Source organism: Budorcas taxicolor, chromosome 20 (assembly GCF_023091745.1).
Source record: "Budorcas taxicolor isolate Tak-1 chromosome 20, Takin1.1, whole genome shotgun sequence".
NCBI classification, from domain to species: Eukaryota; Metazoa; Chordata; class Mammalia; order Artiodactyla; family Bovidae; genus Budorcas; species Budorcas taxicolor.
In genome coordinates this window covers 26,632,201-26,652,010 of record NC_068929.1, presented here as the reverse complement: position 1 = coordinate 26,652,010, position 19,810 = coordinate 26,632,201, and the positions used below count along the sequence as shown (strand labels likewise).

The 19,810-nt window shown below is 41.0% G+C and overlaps 1 protein-coding gene across 1 annotated transcript in view; it reads right to left on the bottom strand.

The window, feature by feature from the left end:
* Nucleotides 1-2,542: 2,542 nt before the first annotated feature.
* The window catches only part of ANKRD55 (ankyrin repeat domain 55), a 110,168-nt gene continuing 92,900 nt past the window's right edge, over nt 2,543-19,810 (bottom strand). The window contains exons 9-11 of the mRNA XM_052659276.1: nt 17,177-17,835; nt 4,778-4,870; nt 2,543-2,664 (exon numbers count right to left, since the gene is read on the bottom strand). Coding sequence (XP_052515236.1) covers nt 2,543-2,664; nt 4,778-4,870; nt 17,177-17,835 — 874 coding nt within the window. The remainder of the gene's footprint in view (nt 2,665-4,777; nt 4,871-17,176; nt 17,836-19,810) is intronic.

Sequence of the window (19,810 nt, the reverse complement as noted above, 5' to 3'; positions counted from 1 at the left end):
GTTATTCTGGCATAGCTGTCACTAGAAGAACAAAGGTAGCTCTAACATTAATATGTAAAAAACAGGAAATAGCTTGTTAATTATTAAATCTCTGGTGAATGGTAATTCTCTTGCAATTGCTGGTGGTCCACAGACTAGGAAAAATGAGAGCAGTATTTACTTAACTGTGGAGCTGGATCTGCAATGTTGCCAAGATACACTTGTATTAGCTCTGTGACTTTGAGTAAATTATTTAACTTCTTTGAGTAAATTATTATTGGTACCTTGTCGGTACTTGGGAAATACAGGTTCTTGTATGGATCCAAATGAAATAATGTATGCAAAGTTACTATTTTTATGTGCTTTGCAATAAAGGGGAATGTAAGTGGTAGAAGAACAAAAAATAATTTTAGAAGAAAAACTTTCTTGAAAAAAATTCGGCACAAATTGGTGAATTATCTGATATGGTCAGTAAAATATTGGCTGAGGAATATTCTACACCAAGCAAGCAAATTTATCTAGGGGCAAAAGGGTAGTTGCTCTATTTAAAGAGGTGGTAATAGGCAGCATGTTACTTCTTTTTAACTAAGCAAAGATTCTTAAATTAACTTGGATGGAAAGGCCCAACATTAGAAGATTCCATGTGCATATATGTAAGTGCAAGTGTTGGGGGATGTTGGGTTTTATAAAGGGTGTTTAGTTTTCTTTTATTGTTTTGACCTCTTAACTCTCCACTTGGTGATCTCTTAGGGCCTGAGTTTTGGTTAGTGTGGTAATCTTTTGGATAATTCATAAAGAGTTGAATTTCTCCCTTCCTGACGCAAACAGAAAGATTGCATTTCTGTATCTGCTTTGAAGTTTGGCATGTCCATATGACTTAATTTAGCAAGTAAAATGTGGGAGGAAGTGCTGAGACTCACCTCTGATTTTCTCCATTTTGGTGACTAAGGAAGTGCAAGTTGAAGGGGAATCTACATCAGCCAACTCTGCCAGCTAGAAATGAGACATGTATTGTGAATGAGAAAAAAAAAAAAATATTGTGTTACCCAATGAGATTCTGGAGTTGCTTATTACTGAAGCAGAGGCTAGACTATCCTGGCTAGTTGAGGCAGTGTAGGGCCAGGTATCTACTCATGGATTCACAAGTAGCTAAGTGATACAACTGAATAGCCTGATATTTGCAAAGAATGATTATTCAAAGACAAAAATAGCTGCCCTCCGCCCCCACCCCCCACACACAAAGAAAGCCCTTCAGAATCTATGTCCTGGGAGCTCTTCCATTTGTACCAGAAACTGCTCTCCCTCTAGCTACTGTCTAGCTTGGGAGGTTGATAGGTTTATTCTTTTATAATCCCTGATACAGATAACTATCAATAGCAAAATGAGACTGTGGACTAGTAACTTCTTTCATTATCACTTCTTACATCTCTGTACCTTGCCAACTACTTCTCTATCGCCCTATTTTCTTCCCTTCCTTCTTTCCTAAAGAAAAAAAGAATAGATGATTGAGCGCCTAAGTATGTTCCAAGTACTGTACACATTTCTAGATGTGTAAAGCCAAGTTACTATGATTTGGCCTCAAAGGAGCTTCTATCTAGCTAATGGCACAGTCTGATCTCCCTAAATAAATATTAATAATACTAACATAGAACAGTAAATGTACTACTACCAAGTTTGGTAATAACATGGAGTGAGTATGATCTTATATGGCTAAATCTTGAAGTTTCAATTAATCCAAACAATACACAAACCATTTAGTAAGGAGATCTGTAGTTAGTAATAGTCTTTTTGAAATTTGCTACGTCATAAGAGGGAATATCTTGAGTAGACAGAGACCATTATTTTGAAACAGAAAAAAATGATTAAATATGTAGAATGTTTGAGGAATGCATGAAAAATGTCTGTTTCCTTCCATTAGGTCAAGATGTAGACCTTTCTAACTCACATGATCTTCTCTATTAGAACAAACAATCATATCTGAAAATGACAATAGGTGGAAATAATCTTATAACAAAGAAGATATATAAACATTGTTGAATGATTTGATCTCTAGCCAGGAACTGACAGTGTTGGAAAATATTTTGTAGATGATTGTACACTTCAAAGTCGTAAACACTGACTGATGAAAGAAATTCACTGTTTTAATTTTAATTAAGTTTTGTTAACCCAAAGTGGAATTGCAGTCATGTAAATAACACATATGGAATGTGCTTTCTTTTTTATTCAGCAAAGCATATATTTTTAAAAAACAGAAAATCATTAAAAAAAATCAGCAAACATGCCACAAAACAAACCAAACATAACTAAGGTTCCCTGCTGATAACATACTGTGACTTTTTATTTTGGCTTGTAGAGGTCACAGAAACTCACAGACTTACAATATATACACAAGCAAAGATTCTAAGTGCTTATGTGGAACAAAGAACTTTGAGTTATAAAGCCATGAATGGCTTATAGAATGCAATTTACTAGATCAGTCTTTGTTCTTATGAACTAGAGTAATCTTGTTCTTTGACAGTTGAAAATAGATCTTGTCTATATTTTCACAATCAGTGACCCACAGCTAGTTTGCATCACTGGTGGAACTGGCAGAGTTTTTACTCTCTTCAGCTGGTGGACTGTGTCCCCGCTGGCTTGGAATAGCAGGAAGCACTCGATTGGTCCGTAGAGGTTCTCCAGACAGAACTGGGAGGAAAGAATAGAAGGAAAGACTTTCAGGGTTTTCTTCTCTTAGGAATGGAATGGTGGTGGAAGAACTGCGTTATATCTGAAGGAATAGAGGCACTACTGAGAAGTTTTTCTTGCAGAGAGCTAAACTTCAGGAGATAGTCCTGTGTATCTACCTATCAAGCTTACACGTAGTCAGGGATGTTGTGTGTGCATGCTAAGTTGCTTCAGTCGTGTCTGACTCTTTGTCAGCCTCCTCTGTCCATGGGATTCTCCAGGCAAGAATACTGGAGTGGGTTGCCATGCCCATCTCCAGGAGATCTTCCTGACCCAAGGATTGAATCTGCATCTCTTATGTCCCCTGTATCGGCAGACAGGTTTTTTTTTTTACCACTGGTGCAACCTAGGAAGCTCCAGTCAGGGAAATTAAATATGCACAATATGAGGTGGGGCTGAGTTTGGTGAAAACATGATCAGGCTGTGCGTGCCTGGCAAAGTTCTCTTTTCCTTGGGTGGAGCAGCCCTTGAAAGCCAAGTCAGCACAAGGCCCTAAATAAGCCCCAAGATGTTTGTACTGTGCTTTTATGCAAACCTCAAAAGGTTCTCAGTTTTCTTTCAGGACAGGCGCTGTACCTTTCCATTTCTTTTTCATAGAGCTATAGTTGATCAAAGATCTTTATCTTTCCCTGTCTCCTTAAATTTAATCATGAAAAGCAAAGCTGCTGGGCTCTGCCAAAGAAAATCCTCTCTCTTTGGCTTGTCTAGGCCATACTGGATTTAAGACTAAGTGACTCTTTCCTTAGATGTCTTTGTGACTACATTTCTGCTTAAAGACAAAGTCAGACTTGAATTTCATTCAGTGATTGAATTCACACCATCCAAAACTCTCTCTTTAGACCAATTAGTAAGGGCAAGGAAAATAATCTGTGAAGGAAGAGGTCTTGGTTTCTGCTACTAAGTCTGTGTATGACTTTGGACAAATCTCCACTTCTCCCTTTCCTTATCTGAAAAAAAAAAAAAAAAGACAGAGTTGTCCTAAGACCCCATGGTTTTTAACCAAAGGGTTCTAGAACTCTTGACTTGTCCCATTCGAACTGCCGTCTGGGGCAGAAAAGATATGTTGAATATTTACTCTGTACAAATGGTTGCCAAGGATTTTGCGTATGTCATCTCATTTAATCCTCTCAACAATCTTTTCAGGTTGCAATACTCTTACAGGCTACCTGAAGGAATTGAAGTAAAGAAAGGGTAAGGGACTTGTCTTAAATAGAGCAGCTTCTAAATCACCTAATCTCTGCAATTAAGATGATGTAGAGAGTGTGTGTGCACATGTGCATGCGAGTGCTTGCACACATGTTATAAACCAGTGCGTTGGGATAGGAAGAACAGGAAGAAAGGAAATTAGAATCCGGTGAGTACTATTTGTTTCTTGACGCCGCTGACTCAGTATCCTGTAGCTCTGCAACTTACTGCCGAAATAATAATGGGTGAGTCATGTGACCTCTCTGAATCAGTTTTCTAATCTACGCTGTCTCAGAGTACAGATATAAGCATATACAGACTCAGAATTTCTGAGTGTGGGGCCCTGGAATCCATTTTATAATAAGCACCCCAGATAATACTTAGACACCGGCAAACTTGATCACTTGGTGAATAGAATATATTAACAGTTTATATCGTGAGAAGTTTTGTATAAAATAATGCCAAAGGTAAACCCGATGAACATCGTACTTGATTATTCCTTTCTGCTAAGGACTGCAGGCCTGTGAGTACAGAAGTAACACACATTTCTATCTGTCCAACGTAGTAAGGAAAACAATGTCAGGAAGCCAGTCTTAGAATAATTTTTAAAGCATTAAAGACATTAAATAGTACATAGCAAAGTAAACTTCTGTTATTGGTTTTATAGTCCAAACATAAAAATTCCTCAAGGAAGCGAGTGTTTCTTTTAAACAAGCATTACCATTTTGGATGGAGCTTTAAAGACTGTCTCTAGTCTATTTTCCTACAATTTTCAAGTTTTGGTACTTGATGTTCTCTCGGAAAAATGAAAGTAAACCGAAATAACATTTAATCCTAATAACAGCACTACTATTTCCAAAGGAAGCTGAGGAAGATTGAAAATACTTACATTTTTGGTCTGGTAGGGGAGCTAGGTTGTTCCGAGTAAAAGGAAGATCCCTGATTTTGGGTCTGTTTGGGGAGAGATGCTGAAAATTTTGTCCTGGGGACAAACATAATTTGCGTCAATCATTTGAGACTCAACCAAGTGCAAATTATAAAATCCAGTGGATTAGAGAATCATACAAGTTGTTATAGATCAGGAAATTTATGATGTTAACAACAAAATAACTACACAATATTCAGTTTCTAGCACATGCCAGTCACCATTTAAATGAAAGGAAAAATGTATCCAAAATAATTTCTTGAGTAAACTAGCTTAAAAAAAATATATAAACAAGCACAATTAGGGACTTCCCCAGTGGCCTAGTGGCTACGAATCCACCTGCTAATGCAGGGGACATGGGTTTGAATCCTGGTTTGGGAAGATTCCTCATGTTCTGCAGCAATCAAGGCGGGGCACCACAACCACTGAGCCTGAGTTCTTGAGCAAACTGAGGCCCACACACCCTATGGCCTGGGAGTCACAACTACTGAGCCTGTGTGCTGCAGCTACTGAAACCCACACACTTAGAGCCTGTGCTCTTCAACAAGACAAGCCACTGCAAAGAGAAGCGCGTGCACTGCAATGAAGGCTAGACTCCGTTCGTGGCAACTAGAGAAAACTCACACAAAGCAACAAAGACCCAGTGCAGCCAAAATAAATAAAAATTAAAAAACAAAAACCCAAGCATTGTTGGTCATATACTGCGCAAAACTTAAGCGTTTGAAAAATAAAATAGGGTATTAATGTATCGTGTATTTGTGAATCTGTGTTGAAGAGTGGGTGATGAGTAGGACATATTCTTCAAGATCAGTGTTTCTCAATCCTGGCTGCACTGAGAAATTATTTGAGGAGTTTAAAAAAAAAAAAAAAGATGCTGCTCTGACTAAACACCAACCACACCGATTAAATGAGTATCTCAGGGGCTGGATAGAATGCTAGATTTGTTTCAGCTCCCAGGTGATTCTAATATGAATCCAGGATTGAGAATGATGAGATGGAAGACGAGAGGTGAATGAAAGCATTTTGGAGACCTGGAATATATCATTTAAATGACCAGTAGTGCTATACTGGAGCTGTGCATACCAATTTTCAGGAATTTTGTGAGATGGTTGACATCACATTTAGTGGCTTGACATCAGCCATGGTGGGAGTACTTACATCAGAGAAATCAACAAGCACTGATTTTTCTCTGAACAGCCACCTATTAAACATTTATTAGCACATGGGGACTGGAATGCAAAAGTTAGGGGACTGGGATGCAAAAGTAGGAAGTCAAGAGATAACTGGAATAACAGGCAAATTTGGCCTTGAAGTACAAAATGAAGCACGGCAAAGGCTAACAGAGATTTGCTAAGATAACACACTGGTCATAGCAAACACCCTCTTCCAACAACACAAGAGAAGATACTACACATGGAGATCACCAGATGGTCAATACCCAAATCAGATTGATTATATTCTTTGCAGCCAAAGATGGAGAAGCTCTATACGGTAAGGAAAAACAAGACCAGGAGCTAACTGTGGCTAGGACCATGAACTCCTTGTAGCCAAATTCAGACTTAAATTGAAGAAAGTAGGGAGAAACCACTAGACCATTTAGGTATGACCTAAATCAAATCCCTTACAATTATACAGTGGAAGTGACAAATAGATTCAACGGATTAGATCTAGAGTGCCTGAAGAACTATGGGCAGAGGTTCATGACATTGTACAGAAGCTAGTGATCAAGACCATCCCCAAGAAAAAGAAATGCAAAAAGGCAAGATGGTTGCCTAAGGCGGCCTTACAAACAGCTGAGAAAAGAAAAGATGCAAAAGGCAAAGGAGAAAAGGAAAGATACCCATTTGAATGCAGAGTTCCAAAGAATAGCAAGGAGAGATAAGAAAGCCTTCCTCAGTGATCAGTGTAAAGAAATAGAGGAAAACAACAGAATGGGAAAGACTAGAGATCTCTTCAAGAAAATTAGAGATACCAAAGGAACATTTCATGCAAAGATGGGCTCAATAAAGGACAGAAATGGTATGGACCTAACAGAAGCAGAAGAAATTAAGAAGAGGTGGCAAGAATACACAGAAGAACTATACAAAAAAGATCTTCATGACCCAGATAACCATGATACTGTGATCATTCACCTAGAGCCAGACATCCTGGAATGTGAAGTCAAGTTGGCCTAGGAAGCATTACTACAAACAAAGTTAGTGGAGGTGATGGAATTCCAGTGGAGCTATTTCAAATCCTGAAAGATGATGCTGTGAAAGTGCTGCACTCAATATGCCAGCAAATTGGGAAAACTCAGCAGTGGCCACAGGACTGGAAAAGGTCAGTTTTCATTCCAATCCCAAAGAAAGGCAATGCCAAGGAATGCTCAAACTACCGCACAATTGCACTCATCTCACATGGTAGCAAAATAATGCTCAAAATTCTCCAAGCCAGGCTTCAGCAATACGTCAACCATGAACTTCCAGATGTTCATGCTGGATTTAGAAAAGACAGAGGAACCAGAGATCAAATTGCCAACATCTGTTGGATTATAGAAAAAGCAAAAGAGTTCCAGAAAAACATCTACTTCTGCTTTATTGACTATGCCAAAGCCTTTGACTGTGTGGATCACAATAAACTGTGGAAAATTCTGAAAGAGACGGGAATACCAGACCACCTGACCTGCCTCTTGAGAAATCTGTATGCAGGTCAGGAAGCAACAGTTAGAACTGGACGTGGAAGAACAGACTTTCCAAATTGGGAAAGGAGTAAGTCAAGGCTGTATCCTGTCACCCTGCTTATTTAACTTGTACACAGAGTACATCATGAGAAATGCCGGGCTGGATGAAGCACAAGCTGGAATCGAGATTCCCGGGAGAAATATCAATAACCTCAGATTTGCAGATGACACCACCCTTATGGCAGAAAGCAAAGAAAAACTAAAGAGCCTCTTGATGAAAGTGAAAGAGGAGAATGAAAAACATGGCTTAAAACTCAACATTCATGAAACTAAGATCATTGCGTCTGGTCCTATCACTCCATGCAAATAAATGGGGAAACAATGGAAACAGTGACAGATTTTATTTTTCTAGGCTCCAAAATCCCTGCTGATGGTGACTGCAGCCATGAAATTAAAAGATGCTTGCTCCTTGGAAGAAAAGCTATGACCAACCTAGACAGCATATTAAAAAGCAGAGACATTACTTTGCCAACAAAGGTCTGTCTAGTCAAAGCTATGGTTTTTCCAGTAGACATGTGTGGATATGAGAGTTGGACCATACAGCAGGCTGAGCACCAAAGAATTGATGCTTTCGAACTGTGATGCTGGAAAAAACTCTTGAGAGCCCCTTGGACTACAAGGATATCAAACCAGTCAATCCTAAAGGAAATCAATCCTAAATATTCTTTGAAAGGACTGAGGCTGAAGCTGAAGCTCCAATACTTTGACCACCTGATGCAAAGAGCCTCCTCATTGGAAAAGACCCTGTTGCTGGGTAAGGTTGAAGGCAGGAGAAGGGGATGACAGACAAGATGGTCGGATAGCATCACTGACTCAACAGACATGAGTTTGAGCAAGGTCTGAGGGATGGTGAAGGACAGGGAAGCCTGGCATGTTGCAGTCCATGGGGTCTCAAAGAGTTGGACACAACTGAGTGAATGAACAACAAGAGCAACAGGATCAGACAGGATCCTTAGGTTTAATTCCCAACTTGAGCAAGTGATGTTCTCTCTCTAAATCTCAACTTCCTCATAAGTAAAAAGTGGATAATAGCTTTCTCTGTCTTTTCCAGTTGTTATAAAGATTAACTAGGAGAACAAAGGTAAAGCATTTAGCTTATAAAGTAAACAATAGACATTAGCAATTATTACAGTGTTACTCTGTGGCATTTTTAATATAATCTCCTAGAGAGTGGAGCATGTATTCATTTGATATTTTACTTAGCAGTCTAGGAACCAGAGTCACTATAGTGAGGCCCATAGGATTTAAGTCTTCTGTTTGAGTAAAGTAGTCCTTAGAACAGAGGGAAAAGATCCACCGCTTATCTGCTTCGGTGAGTCCAGTGCTAGATTTTTAGGGGTGGTCATAGGAGCAGTGTCATTTGATGAATATTAAGCAAAATTTCCAGTCTCCTGGGTGTACATTTTGTCTTTATATTTTTATTCCTTTGAACTTTGAAGGTTAAATAATCTCATAGGTGAAAGTGAAAGTGAAATCGCTCAGTCCTGTCCAGCCGCATGAACTGTAGCCTACGAGGCTCCTCCATCCATGGAGTTTTCCAGGCAAGAGTACTAGAGTGGGTTGCCATTTCCTTCTCCAGAGGATCTTCCCTACCCAGGGATCGAACCTGGGTCTCCTGCATTGCAAGCAGATGTTTTTACCATCTGAGCCATGAGGGAAGCTCATAAGCCATTGTTTAAAAAAAAAAAATTCCTGAGTAGAATTACAGTAAAACCTGTATCAACTCATATCTGATTATTTATCCATGAACAGTGGAGCAGAAATTTGAAAAACCAAAAATGAGATGATAATTACGGGTAACACTATTGAGCACTTACTATGGTCAAGCACTGGACTAACTGCTATATATGTAATCTCATTTAATCCTAACAGTCACTTCCCCTTGTGAGAGAGCTACTATCATCCCCAATTTCCAAATGAGGACACTGTGATTTGGAGGAGTGCTGAATGGAGCTCAAGGTCATATGACAGGAGGTGACAGAATCTGGACCCAACCCAGGTCTGTCTGGACCTAAAATCCACACCATGCTGCCTCCTTAGGGGCCAAAATGGTATAGATAGGATGGGAGAAGTGGCAGAGAGGGACTTCAGCAGTGATTTGGGAGGAGGTGGGAGGAGAGTTACTTTTTGCCACCCTGACATTTTGCTCAGTTTTGAAGAACAAGGTAGAATGTGCATAGTTCAAAGATCTCTTATCTGTGCTGCGGGAGCTTTCAGGGAGTGTCCAGCCTGTGGAGGATGACCACTATCTTAGAATAAAAAGGTAGAAATTTTTTCACAGTTAAATGAGGAAATAGAAGAGAATGAAGATTAATAATAATAACAAGTACATTCAGCACTCATCTATTGCAAACTCTTTGCATTCCAGAGACTAGAGTACAAAGAGAAGGCAAGGTGCTCAAAGTGGCTGATGGGAATGGAAACAGATAAAGTACTTTTGAAGGCCATGAGTAGTGCTGTGAAGATATCACAGAGGAAAGAAGGGTTCAGAGAGATCAATGCGTCTTAAATCCCATCAGTTCGTTCAGTTCAGTCACTCAGTCGTGTCTGACTCTTTGCGACCCCATGAATCGCAGCACGCCAGGCCTCCCTGTCCATCACCAACTCCCAGAGTTCACTCAGACTCACGTCCATCGAGTCAGTCATGCCATCCAGCCATCTCATCCTCTGTTGTCCCCTTTTCCTCCTGCCCCCAATCCCTCCCAGCATCAGAGTCTTTTCCAATGAGTCAACTCTTCGCATGAGGTGGCCAAAGTACTGGAGTTTCAGCTTTAGCATCATTCCTTCCAAAGAAATCCCAAGGCTGATCTCCTTCAGAATGGACTGGTTGGATCTCCTTGCAGTCCAAGGGACTCTCAAGAGTCCTCTCCAACACCACAGTTCAAACACATCAATTCTTCGGAGCTCAGCCTTCTTCACAGTCCGACTCTCACATCCATACATGACCACAGGAAAAACCATAGCCTTGACTAGACGGACCTTAGTTGGCAAAGTAATCTCTCTGCTTTTGAATATGCTATGTAGGTTGGTCATAACTTTTCTTCCAAGGAGTAAGCATCTTTTAATTTCATGGCTGCAGTCACCATCTGCAGTGATCTTGGAGCCCCCCAAAATAAAGTCTGACACTGTTTCCACTGTTTCCCCATCTATTTCCCATGAAGTGATGGGACCAGATGCCATGATCTTCGTTTTCTGAATGTTGAGCTTTAAGCCAACTTTTTCACTCTCCTCTTTCACTTTCATCAAGAGGCTCTTTAGTTCCTCTTCACTTTCTGCCATAAGGGTGGTGTCATCTGCAAATCTGAGGTTATTGATATTTCTCCCGGTAATCTTGATTCCAGCTTGTGCTTCTTCCAGTCCAGCGTTTCTCATGATGTACTCTGCATAGAAGTTAAATAAGCAGGGTGACAATATACAGCCTTGACATACTCCTTTTCCTATTTGGAACCAGTCTGTTGTTCCACGTCCAGTTCTAACTGTTGCTTCCTGACCTGCATACAGATTTCTCAAGAGGCAAGTCAGGTGGTCTGGTATTCCCGTCTCTTTCAGAATTTTCCACAGTTTATTGTGATCCACACAGTCAAAGGCTTTGGCATAGTCAATAAAGCAGAAATAGATGTTTTTCTGGAACTCTCTTGCTTTTTCCATGATCCAGCGGATGTTGGCAATTTGATCTCTGGTTCCTCTGCCTTTTCTAAAACCAGCTTGAACATCTGTAAGTTCACTGTTCACATATTGCTGAAGCCTGTCTTGGAGAATTTTGAATCCCATAGACCTTGCTTAAACATCTGCTCTGCCACTTCGTAGCTACCTTATGACCTTAGGCAGGTGGGGTAACCACTCCAATCCTCCAATTTCTTTATCTCGAAAATGGGAATTTAAAATTCCTCTCCTGCAGTGCTGTTGAAAGGGAAGTCTGTGGTTTACTGCCCCTGAGGAGGCTTAACAAGGCGGAGGAGGGATTCTTTCATGATGGACAGTAAAAACGGGCCACACCTCCTACAGCAGTCAGGAGCCTTCTACATAGGAGGCAAGTTTGGGCTGGTTCTTAAAAGATTGTAGGAATCTATCAAGCACTCAGTGGATGGAAGGTTAAAAGAAAAACAAAACAAAACATGGGCAAAGATGTCATAGAGTAAAAGGTATGGGGTCCTCAAGAGCTTAGAGATATTCCAGGAACTGTTCAAGGGGATGGGGGCAGGGGGAAGGATTGAAATGGGAGGTGCAGAAGTTGAGAAAGGTAAGTGAGGCCAGGCTACGTTGGGAGGACTTTGCCAGCTAAAGAATCTGGCCTTTGTCCTAGAAAGATGCAAAGCTGCTGATGGGTTTAAACAATGGTGGTCATGACATCAGACCTATGCAGGGAGGGGAGGGAGTTGTTGCTGGGATAGTCTAGAAAATTCTGGAGAAGAAAGTTCTCTCTTGAGGGAGAAAGGAAGCAAGCACTTTCTTAGGTTCCTTGTGATGACTTGTAAATAACCAGGCTGGTAGCAAATACCACAGAACTCTCTGTTCCATTTTCTCTGAAAGCTGCTTGCAATGAATTAAACTGATGTGCTCCAAATTCCCTCATTTAGGTTAAGTGCCTTATCCCCCATCCTCTCCATCTAGCCCACTGACAGGTCTCAATAAATGTTAAGCAATAATCATTACAGCTAAATGTTCAGGGTTGCTGAAGTCAGCACAGGATATTAGCTTCCAGGAATTCAAACGGTAGTAATCACTGCTAGCCCATATTATTTCTACTAAACCCAGGGCAGGAAAAGAAAAAATCCAGGGGAGAGAGACGATCCAAGTTCAATCCAGTGGTGTAGTGGTATGATTTATAGTACCCAATTGCTTTACCACATTAGGTTTTCACATCAAGTATGGGAGCTCAGTGCAGAAATCTGCTGAGTTTCAACCCGCCTAAACTAACAATTTAAACCACTTAAGTGAACTCTCCCAACTGTAGTCTGGAAGTTTCAGTAGTCATAAAAAAAATCTCAAATTGGGTTAAAAATATTTGCAAAAATAAAATCCATAAGGCAGAAATATTTTTCTTTGAGGGAGGATGGTGTAGTTTCTAAGAAAATCATGTTGTAAATAATTTGGTAAGCATGCTATCAACTGGACTTTGAAATTTAAAGACAGAAATAAGGGAAGCCCTTATTTTGTGGGTTCGATCCCTGGGTCGGGAAGATCACCCGGAGGAGGAAATAGCAACCCACTCCAGTATTTTTGCTTGGAAAATCCCATGGACAGCGGAGCCTGGTGGGCTACAGTCCATGGGGCTGCAGAGTCAGACAGGACTTAGCGACTTCTACCACCATTGTATATGTGCTCAGCCTGACTCTTTGTGACCCAATGGACTGTAACCCACCAGACTTCCCTGTCCATGGTATTGTCCCTGGCAAGGATACTGAAGTGGGTGGCCATTTCCTCCTCCGGGGGATCTTCCCAACCCAGGGACTGAACCCACATCTACCTGCATTGCAGGTGGACTGTTTACCTCTGAGCCACCAAGAGGCTGTGTGGTAACTTCTTAGGAGATCTGGGTTAAAGTTCTGAATACGTCACTAATTAGTTGTTGAGACTGAACAAACTGTTTTAACTTTTCTAGGCTATGTACATTATAATTGGAAAGGCCTTCATGAAACAAAACAGCCCCAGACTGTGTATCCAGAGAGTAGGAAAATTATAACTGAGAGAGATGACATGTCTTGCCTTATCAATCAGGGCTCATTCAGGAAAATGGAGACCTCTTTAGGCCTCTGAAAGAGAGGCTATTTCATATAGAAATTTCGTTATACTGGTGGTGGAAAAGCTGAGAAGTCAGATGCCAAGGTTAAAGGACATCCAGAAATTAACCACAGAAGGAGGATGCAACCACTTCTAGTCTGGAGTATAAGAGAAAGAGCTGGTATTACCAAGGCCCAGAAGCTAGTGGGAGCCAGAACCACAAGTGAGGGGCTGTGTGGAGGAAGTAGGAGGAGTGGAACCCTTACTGGAGATTCCATAGGAAGCAGAGGGACACTGAGGAGAACTACACTGGTTTTCCTCTTTCTCCTGCTCTTAGTCTTGCCAATGCCTCCTGGCACTTCACCAAAAATACCTGGAGGCATCTTCCAGGGAGCCTGGGAGGCATAGTTTCCTGAGATACAGAATACAGTTGGAAGTAAGAGATTAGGTCTGAGAGCAAAAAGGCAGTTGAATAGTATATTTGCTTAAATGTCATCATCTATAGCTTGTGTCTAAGGCACTGGGCTTAGTGTAGGGCCTGGCACATAGTTTTTAAAAACCCCCACAAATTTGTGTGTATTTGTATAGTACTATGTTAAAGTCACTATTTTAAGTATTATAAATGTATTAATTTATTTAACGTTACTATCAATTCACAACCCTAAAAGTTGGGTATTTCTTCCCATTTTTGACATAAGGAAACAAAGGTTTAGAGAGATTCATTAACAGCAAGTAAAAGAGAGCCAGGACTTATTGACAAAACAACAACAAAAATGTGACTTTAAAAGACCTCCCTTGGGGAATTCCCTGGTGGTCCAGTGGTTAGGACTCAGGTCTTTGATTGCTGTGGACCCAGGTTCAGTTCTTATCTGGGGAACTAAGATCCTGTAAGCCATGTGGTAGCCAAAAACAGAAAAAAAAAAAAAAAAGAATTTTTCTCTTAACCATTGGATATGCTGCCTCTTGATAAATTATAATAATAGACACTCAATAATCATTTAAAGAATGAGTGAAGACTAGGGTCCTTTCCATTTAAAACCCTCATGATTTTCATATGTAACCATGAGAAGAAAATAAATTTAAAGTGAGTTGTATAATCAACTTAGAAAATCCATGTTCCTGAAAGTTCATTTATAGACTGAAGATTCTTGGGATATTTATCTTGTCATGACTCAGTTACTAGAGCGGCTCCTAGTTATTATCAGCACTCAAAAACATTGGTTGAAAAAAATAAAAGCTTTGATCCAGGCACAGCTAATCATTTAAAATTCCCTTGGAGAACTCTGCTAGTTCTTTTCTGTTTTCCTGCCCCTAGGGACTTTTCAAGTTACTTCACTGCAAAAGTGAAAATCAATCCTCAAGCCAACTTTATTGAGTTTTCCTTTATTTTAAGTAATATGGAAAGTTTTAGATGGGACATGTGACAGAATCTATGAATTCTCTATTCAATATCTACTCCCTTCTTTCTCTTAGAAACGAAAATCCAGTTTTGGAGGTACAGTCATGTGATCAAGTAAAAGACAACAATTCCCAGTCTCCCTTGCAGATAGGCAGTTATGTGACTAAAGTTCTGGCCAATGAGATGGAAGCAGACTCTAGGACTTATGGGCAATAACTTATTACACTTGATGTTAGCCAAAAGGCCGAGAAGAGATGGGAGCTGTTGCCGCTGCTAAGTTGCTTCAGTCGCCTCCGACTCTGTGTGACCCCATAGACAACAGCTCACCAGGCTCCCCCGTTCCTGGGACTCTCCAGCCAAGAACACTGGAGTGGGTTGCCATTTCCTTCTCCAATGCATGAAAGTGAAAAGTGAAAGTGAAGTCGCTCAATCGTGTCCGACTCTTAGCGACCCCATGGACTGCAGCCTACCAGGCTCCTCCGTCCATGGGATTTTCCAGGCAAGAGTACTGGAGTGAGGTGCCATTGCCTTCTCCAGCGATGGGAGATAACTTATTAATGGTAGATAAATCTGTTTGGGGACATCCATTTTCCTCCCCCTTCTCTTCCTTTCTCCCTGCCTCTCTCCTGTCTCCTCCTCTTTCTCCAAAGGATGAAAGCCATAGGTTAAGTTGTAGAGAATACAGATGGAAGTGATCTGGTGATCATGGTTCACCAAGCACTGGGAACCATAACGTTCAACTTCTTTCATATGAGAGGGATAAACTTCTATGTTGCTTAAACCACTGTTACTTTGGGTTTCTGTTACAACATATGAACCAATTCTAACTGATAAAGAAAAAACAGCCCCAGACTGTCCTGGGAACAAAAAAAGAACAAGACTTTCAAAAATTTAAAAAAAAATAAATTTTTTTTTTCTAAAAAGAAGATATTAGCCAGGACAGGACTAACTCCAGAAAGCAGGCTGAGTCAAGGCCCTGGAGGCCATCAAAGTGTTAAAAGACAGCAAACTAATATCTTTGCTTCCTTTTCCCTCCACAGAACACAAGGAAAACTACCCACACTCCAGTGCTCTGAGGAGGAAGTAAGACCTTGAGGGAAGTTCTCCTCAGGAAATAGCTGTCAGGTATTTATTCAAATAAATACATTTAAATACAAATAAATATGTATGAGAGAAGAGGTATGCTGCCTCACAGGTTTCAGACACCAGGCAAGTGTGAGAGGAGAGCCAGGCTCATGCTGCATATTAAATGGGAAGGAATAGTTCTTACCTCCAAAGATATATTGATCTCATCTACTTCTTAAAATATACATAAACCCTCTTGGTCTTTCACTTTTCTACTTTTGAAAGAAGTATGGATTCAAGAAACATATCATTTTCCCTCTTAACCCCACTGTAAGAAAAGCAACAGAAACTTATTGATAAAGAACAATAGACACTCCATGGAAAGAGACTAGAGAGTGGTGTGGACTGGGCTAAACTGGGGACAGTGATGTCCAAGTGGTGTCCATAGGGATACTGGTTACTCAGATCTAGCCAATTACTGCCAAATGGAATTTGTGTTTAGTGTTGCTGGATTTTTCAATTTCTCAAGAGAAGCTAGAAATATAAATTTTCCTGTAAAAACGTCATGATTTTTAAATGTTAGTGATTAATTCACTTGATGACAAAATAAACTATTATAGTGATGACTTGATTTTCGCAGCTGTTCTGAAGCCTGTGCTTTAGAACAATAGATCTTAGTCTCCACTGTACCTCAGAATCACCTGTGGGTGATTTAAAAAAACAGAAATAAAAGTTTTAGTGTGATATGTTTGTTTAGAAATGGGTGAAAAGTAGACATATATATATATTGCTTGTACGTGTACAAAAATATAGATTCTTTAGTGTGATTTGCTTATTTATTTAAAATGTATATATATATATACAAATACTTAAATATGTATAAAATACTTCTGGAAGGACACGGAAAAAATTAAGAACATAGTTTGCTTCGGATGAGGGGCTACATAGCTGCAGGCAGACACACGTAATCTGCCAGGTAATCCTTTGACTTGTTTGGAGTCTTGAACCATAAGTGTGTGATGTGTTCCTTTTCTACACATACATGTGGAAGGCATTACTCTTGTCCCTTCTGCCTCACCAAAATTTTGGTTTAGTGGGCCCACAGGGGGCATTGAACACCTGATTTAAAAGCAAACTGTCACACAAACAAATCAACCCCTTGTAGGTGATATTGCCGAGGATACCTGCTTAAGAATCCTTGCTGGTGGAAATAATAATATTCCTGCTCCAGTCTGCAAGTCACCACACATATTTGGTGGGATGGGATAAGATGAGAAGGCGCATGCTTCTACCTGATAATTGCCCTCAGGTTGGAAAAGCAGACTGTTTGCATAGCCTAGACATCCTGCATCCAGTGGACTAAAGGGAAGTCCTCCAGGCTACCTACTCTCCCTCCTCACTCAGGATGGTATGACATGTCTCTTGTACAGAATCTGTCAGGAATGAGGAAGGACATTACCTGATGAAGGGTTAGGTAGATGAGGAAGATGTGGGGGCCCTGATACTTCCTGGTGGCCAGATCTGCTGGTAAGCAACCTGTCTAGCAGCTTGTCAGATGAAGACATAGTCCAGGCTTTACAGAGCACCGGGTGAGAATCACCTTTCCAAGAGTTATCTAGCAATGCCTGGCAGCCAGTTCTGTTATTCAACAAATCTTGCTCACTTCGGCTTTTCTGAGATCTCTGAGCCGCATGATGAGTACCAGAGCTCAGGCCAGCATGGGAAGTGGCCCCCTGGGAGGCTGTCAGGAAGTTATGGCCCAGGGTGATGGGTGGGAGGCTCTGTGTTCTGATTGGTGGAAGCCCTTTACGGGCCAGAGGCTTCTTTTCTGACAAGTGATATTTTGAGTTTTCTGAGGTCCTCTTCTTAAACTCAACCATAGCCACCTGCTCACCAGGCTGCTCTTGGCAGTTGGTATCCACGTTGCTGTCAAAGGTGGTGATGATGTCATCGACTTCCGAGGTGTGCTCCCCCCGCCAGTCCCTGCTGGGGTCCTTCTGATAGGCCCTCTGCTCTTCCTTTCTGTTCTTGCAGAAGATTTGATTGAGCATGCCGAATCGTCCCTCCTTTTTCTGGGGTCTACTGTTCTGGGCAGGAAGGGGTCTAGGAGGCTCTGTTCTATAGGAATATAAAACAAGGATGCTCTGTGAGAACAGGAAGTGGCGCAACAGCAGTCATCAAACAAAATACCTCCCTCTATTCCATCTCCAGGAAGGAGATCACTCAAAGTCATTCAGCGCCCTTTCAAGTTAAAGGTGATGTGCAAACGCTACTCACAACACCCTTTGCTACCCCCTTCCTTGGCATGGTCAGTTTGCTGTCCATAATTACAATATTTCTTAGTTAGATTTTGCTTGTTCCTTTGGGAACTATCCTTTCAAAATTTGTTTTTGCCAGGGGATCACGTAAGTTGAAAATACCAAATACCTTCAGGGGTTATTGTTCTCACTTCTTAAGGCCAGTCAGTAGGAGTGCCAGCTTTAAGTCAAAGAAATAAAGGCCACATGTTGTGTTCAAGCTTTAGAGAGCAGCTGGGTGGAGGCTGCAGAGCTGGGGGAGAGGAGTCTGATTTTTTCAGGTGTTCTCTGTAAAGGCTACCCGGAGATAAGGGCAGAGCTCTGACATTATCCACCTCAGGAAGCCTGCCCATTTTACACTGTTTGTGTGTTATTTGTTTCCTGTTGAGTTTTTACTAAATTTCCTATTGAAAAACACTTAAAATAAAACATACTAAAAGAAGCCAAGGAGAGAAGCTTTTGTCTGGGCTTGGGCTGCAGAACAGGAAGTGTGTATGCCAGAATTTGGGCGTGGCAGCAGAAGAAAAGTGAGCAGTGTCCAATGGGCAGGCAAATTCTGCAGGGGAAAAAGATCTGCAGTTGTCTGCCCAGCTCTTCTTGTGTGGAGTTTCCCTGAGGCACTATGCTGTTTTTGTTGCTTGGAAAGTTCTGTATTATTCTCTTTTGAGGCCACAATTGATTAGTGCTTTCTGCGGTATGAGTTAATGATGAAACCGGACCTGGGTGCATGCCCTAAAAGCAATATTGCAACATTTCTTTTTGCAGTGAGATATTGTAACCTGTGCTTTGAAAAGTATCACTCCTCATTTTGGCCACATATAATGAAATTTTTTCTTTTTCCTGTAGGTCACACAGTGTATAATTGAATCTTTATTCCTGTGATGAATTTTTATCTTCCTTCTTTCACCTTCCAAAAGGCTTTGTGAAATACGAAACACAGATTCTGCACTCCTGACATTAGCAGAGAGAGAACCCCAGGAGATCTCTAGCATTCCTGCAAGTTTTCCCATATAGAATATGCCCCTGTGCTAACTAAATTAACTAAATGCTAGTTTTCTTGCCTGGAAAATCCCATGGGCGGAGGAGCCTGGTAGGCTGCAGTCCATGGGGTCGCTAAGAGTCGGACATGACTGAGCGACTTCCCTTTCACTTTTCACTTTCGTGCATTGGAGAAGGAAATGGCAACCCACTCCAGTATGCTTGGTTGGAGAGTCCCAGGGACAGGGGAGCCTGGTGGGCTGCCGTCTATGGGGTCGCACAGAGTCGGACACGACTGAAGTGACTCAGCAGCAGCAGCAATGCTACTTCAGCATCTTCTGTAATCAATTTCATCTTCCTATTAAGGTTGTGATTTTGGCCAGTAGGTCTCAAAGTATGGTCCATTGATCCCTGGAGGTGAGGTCTCCGACAGGCCTCATGAGGTTAAAACTATATTCATAATAATATCAAGATGTCTTTTTCACTGGACTGCTTTTTACACCAAGCATGCAAGAGAGCAAATGGGCAAAACAATGGGCTCCTTGGCACAAATCAAGGTAGTAGTAACAATAGACTTTCATTAAAGCAAAACTGCCATTTAATTTAATAATATTGATTTTTGAGATGCCTTTTTTTTTTAGACAAAATAGAAAGTACCCATAAGCAATTCTGCTGTATACTGGCATCACCGACTCAATGGACATGAGTCTGAGCAAACTCTGGGAGAACTACAGGGGAGCCTGGAGTGCTGCAGTGCATGGGTTCACAAAGAGTTGGACATGACTGAGTGACTAAACAACAACTCTATACTAAGATAT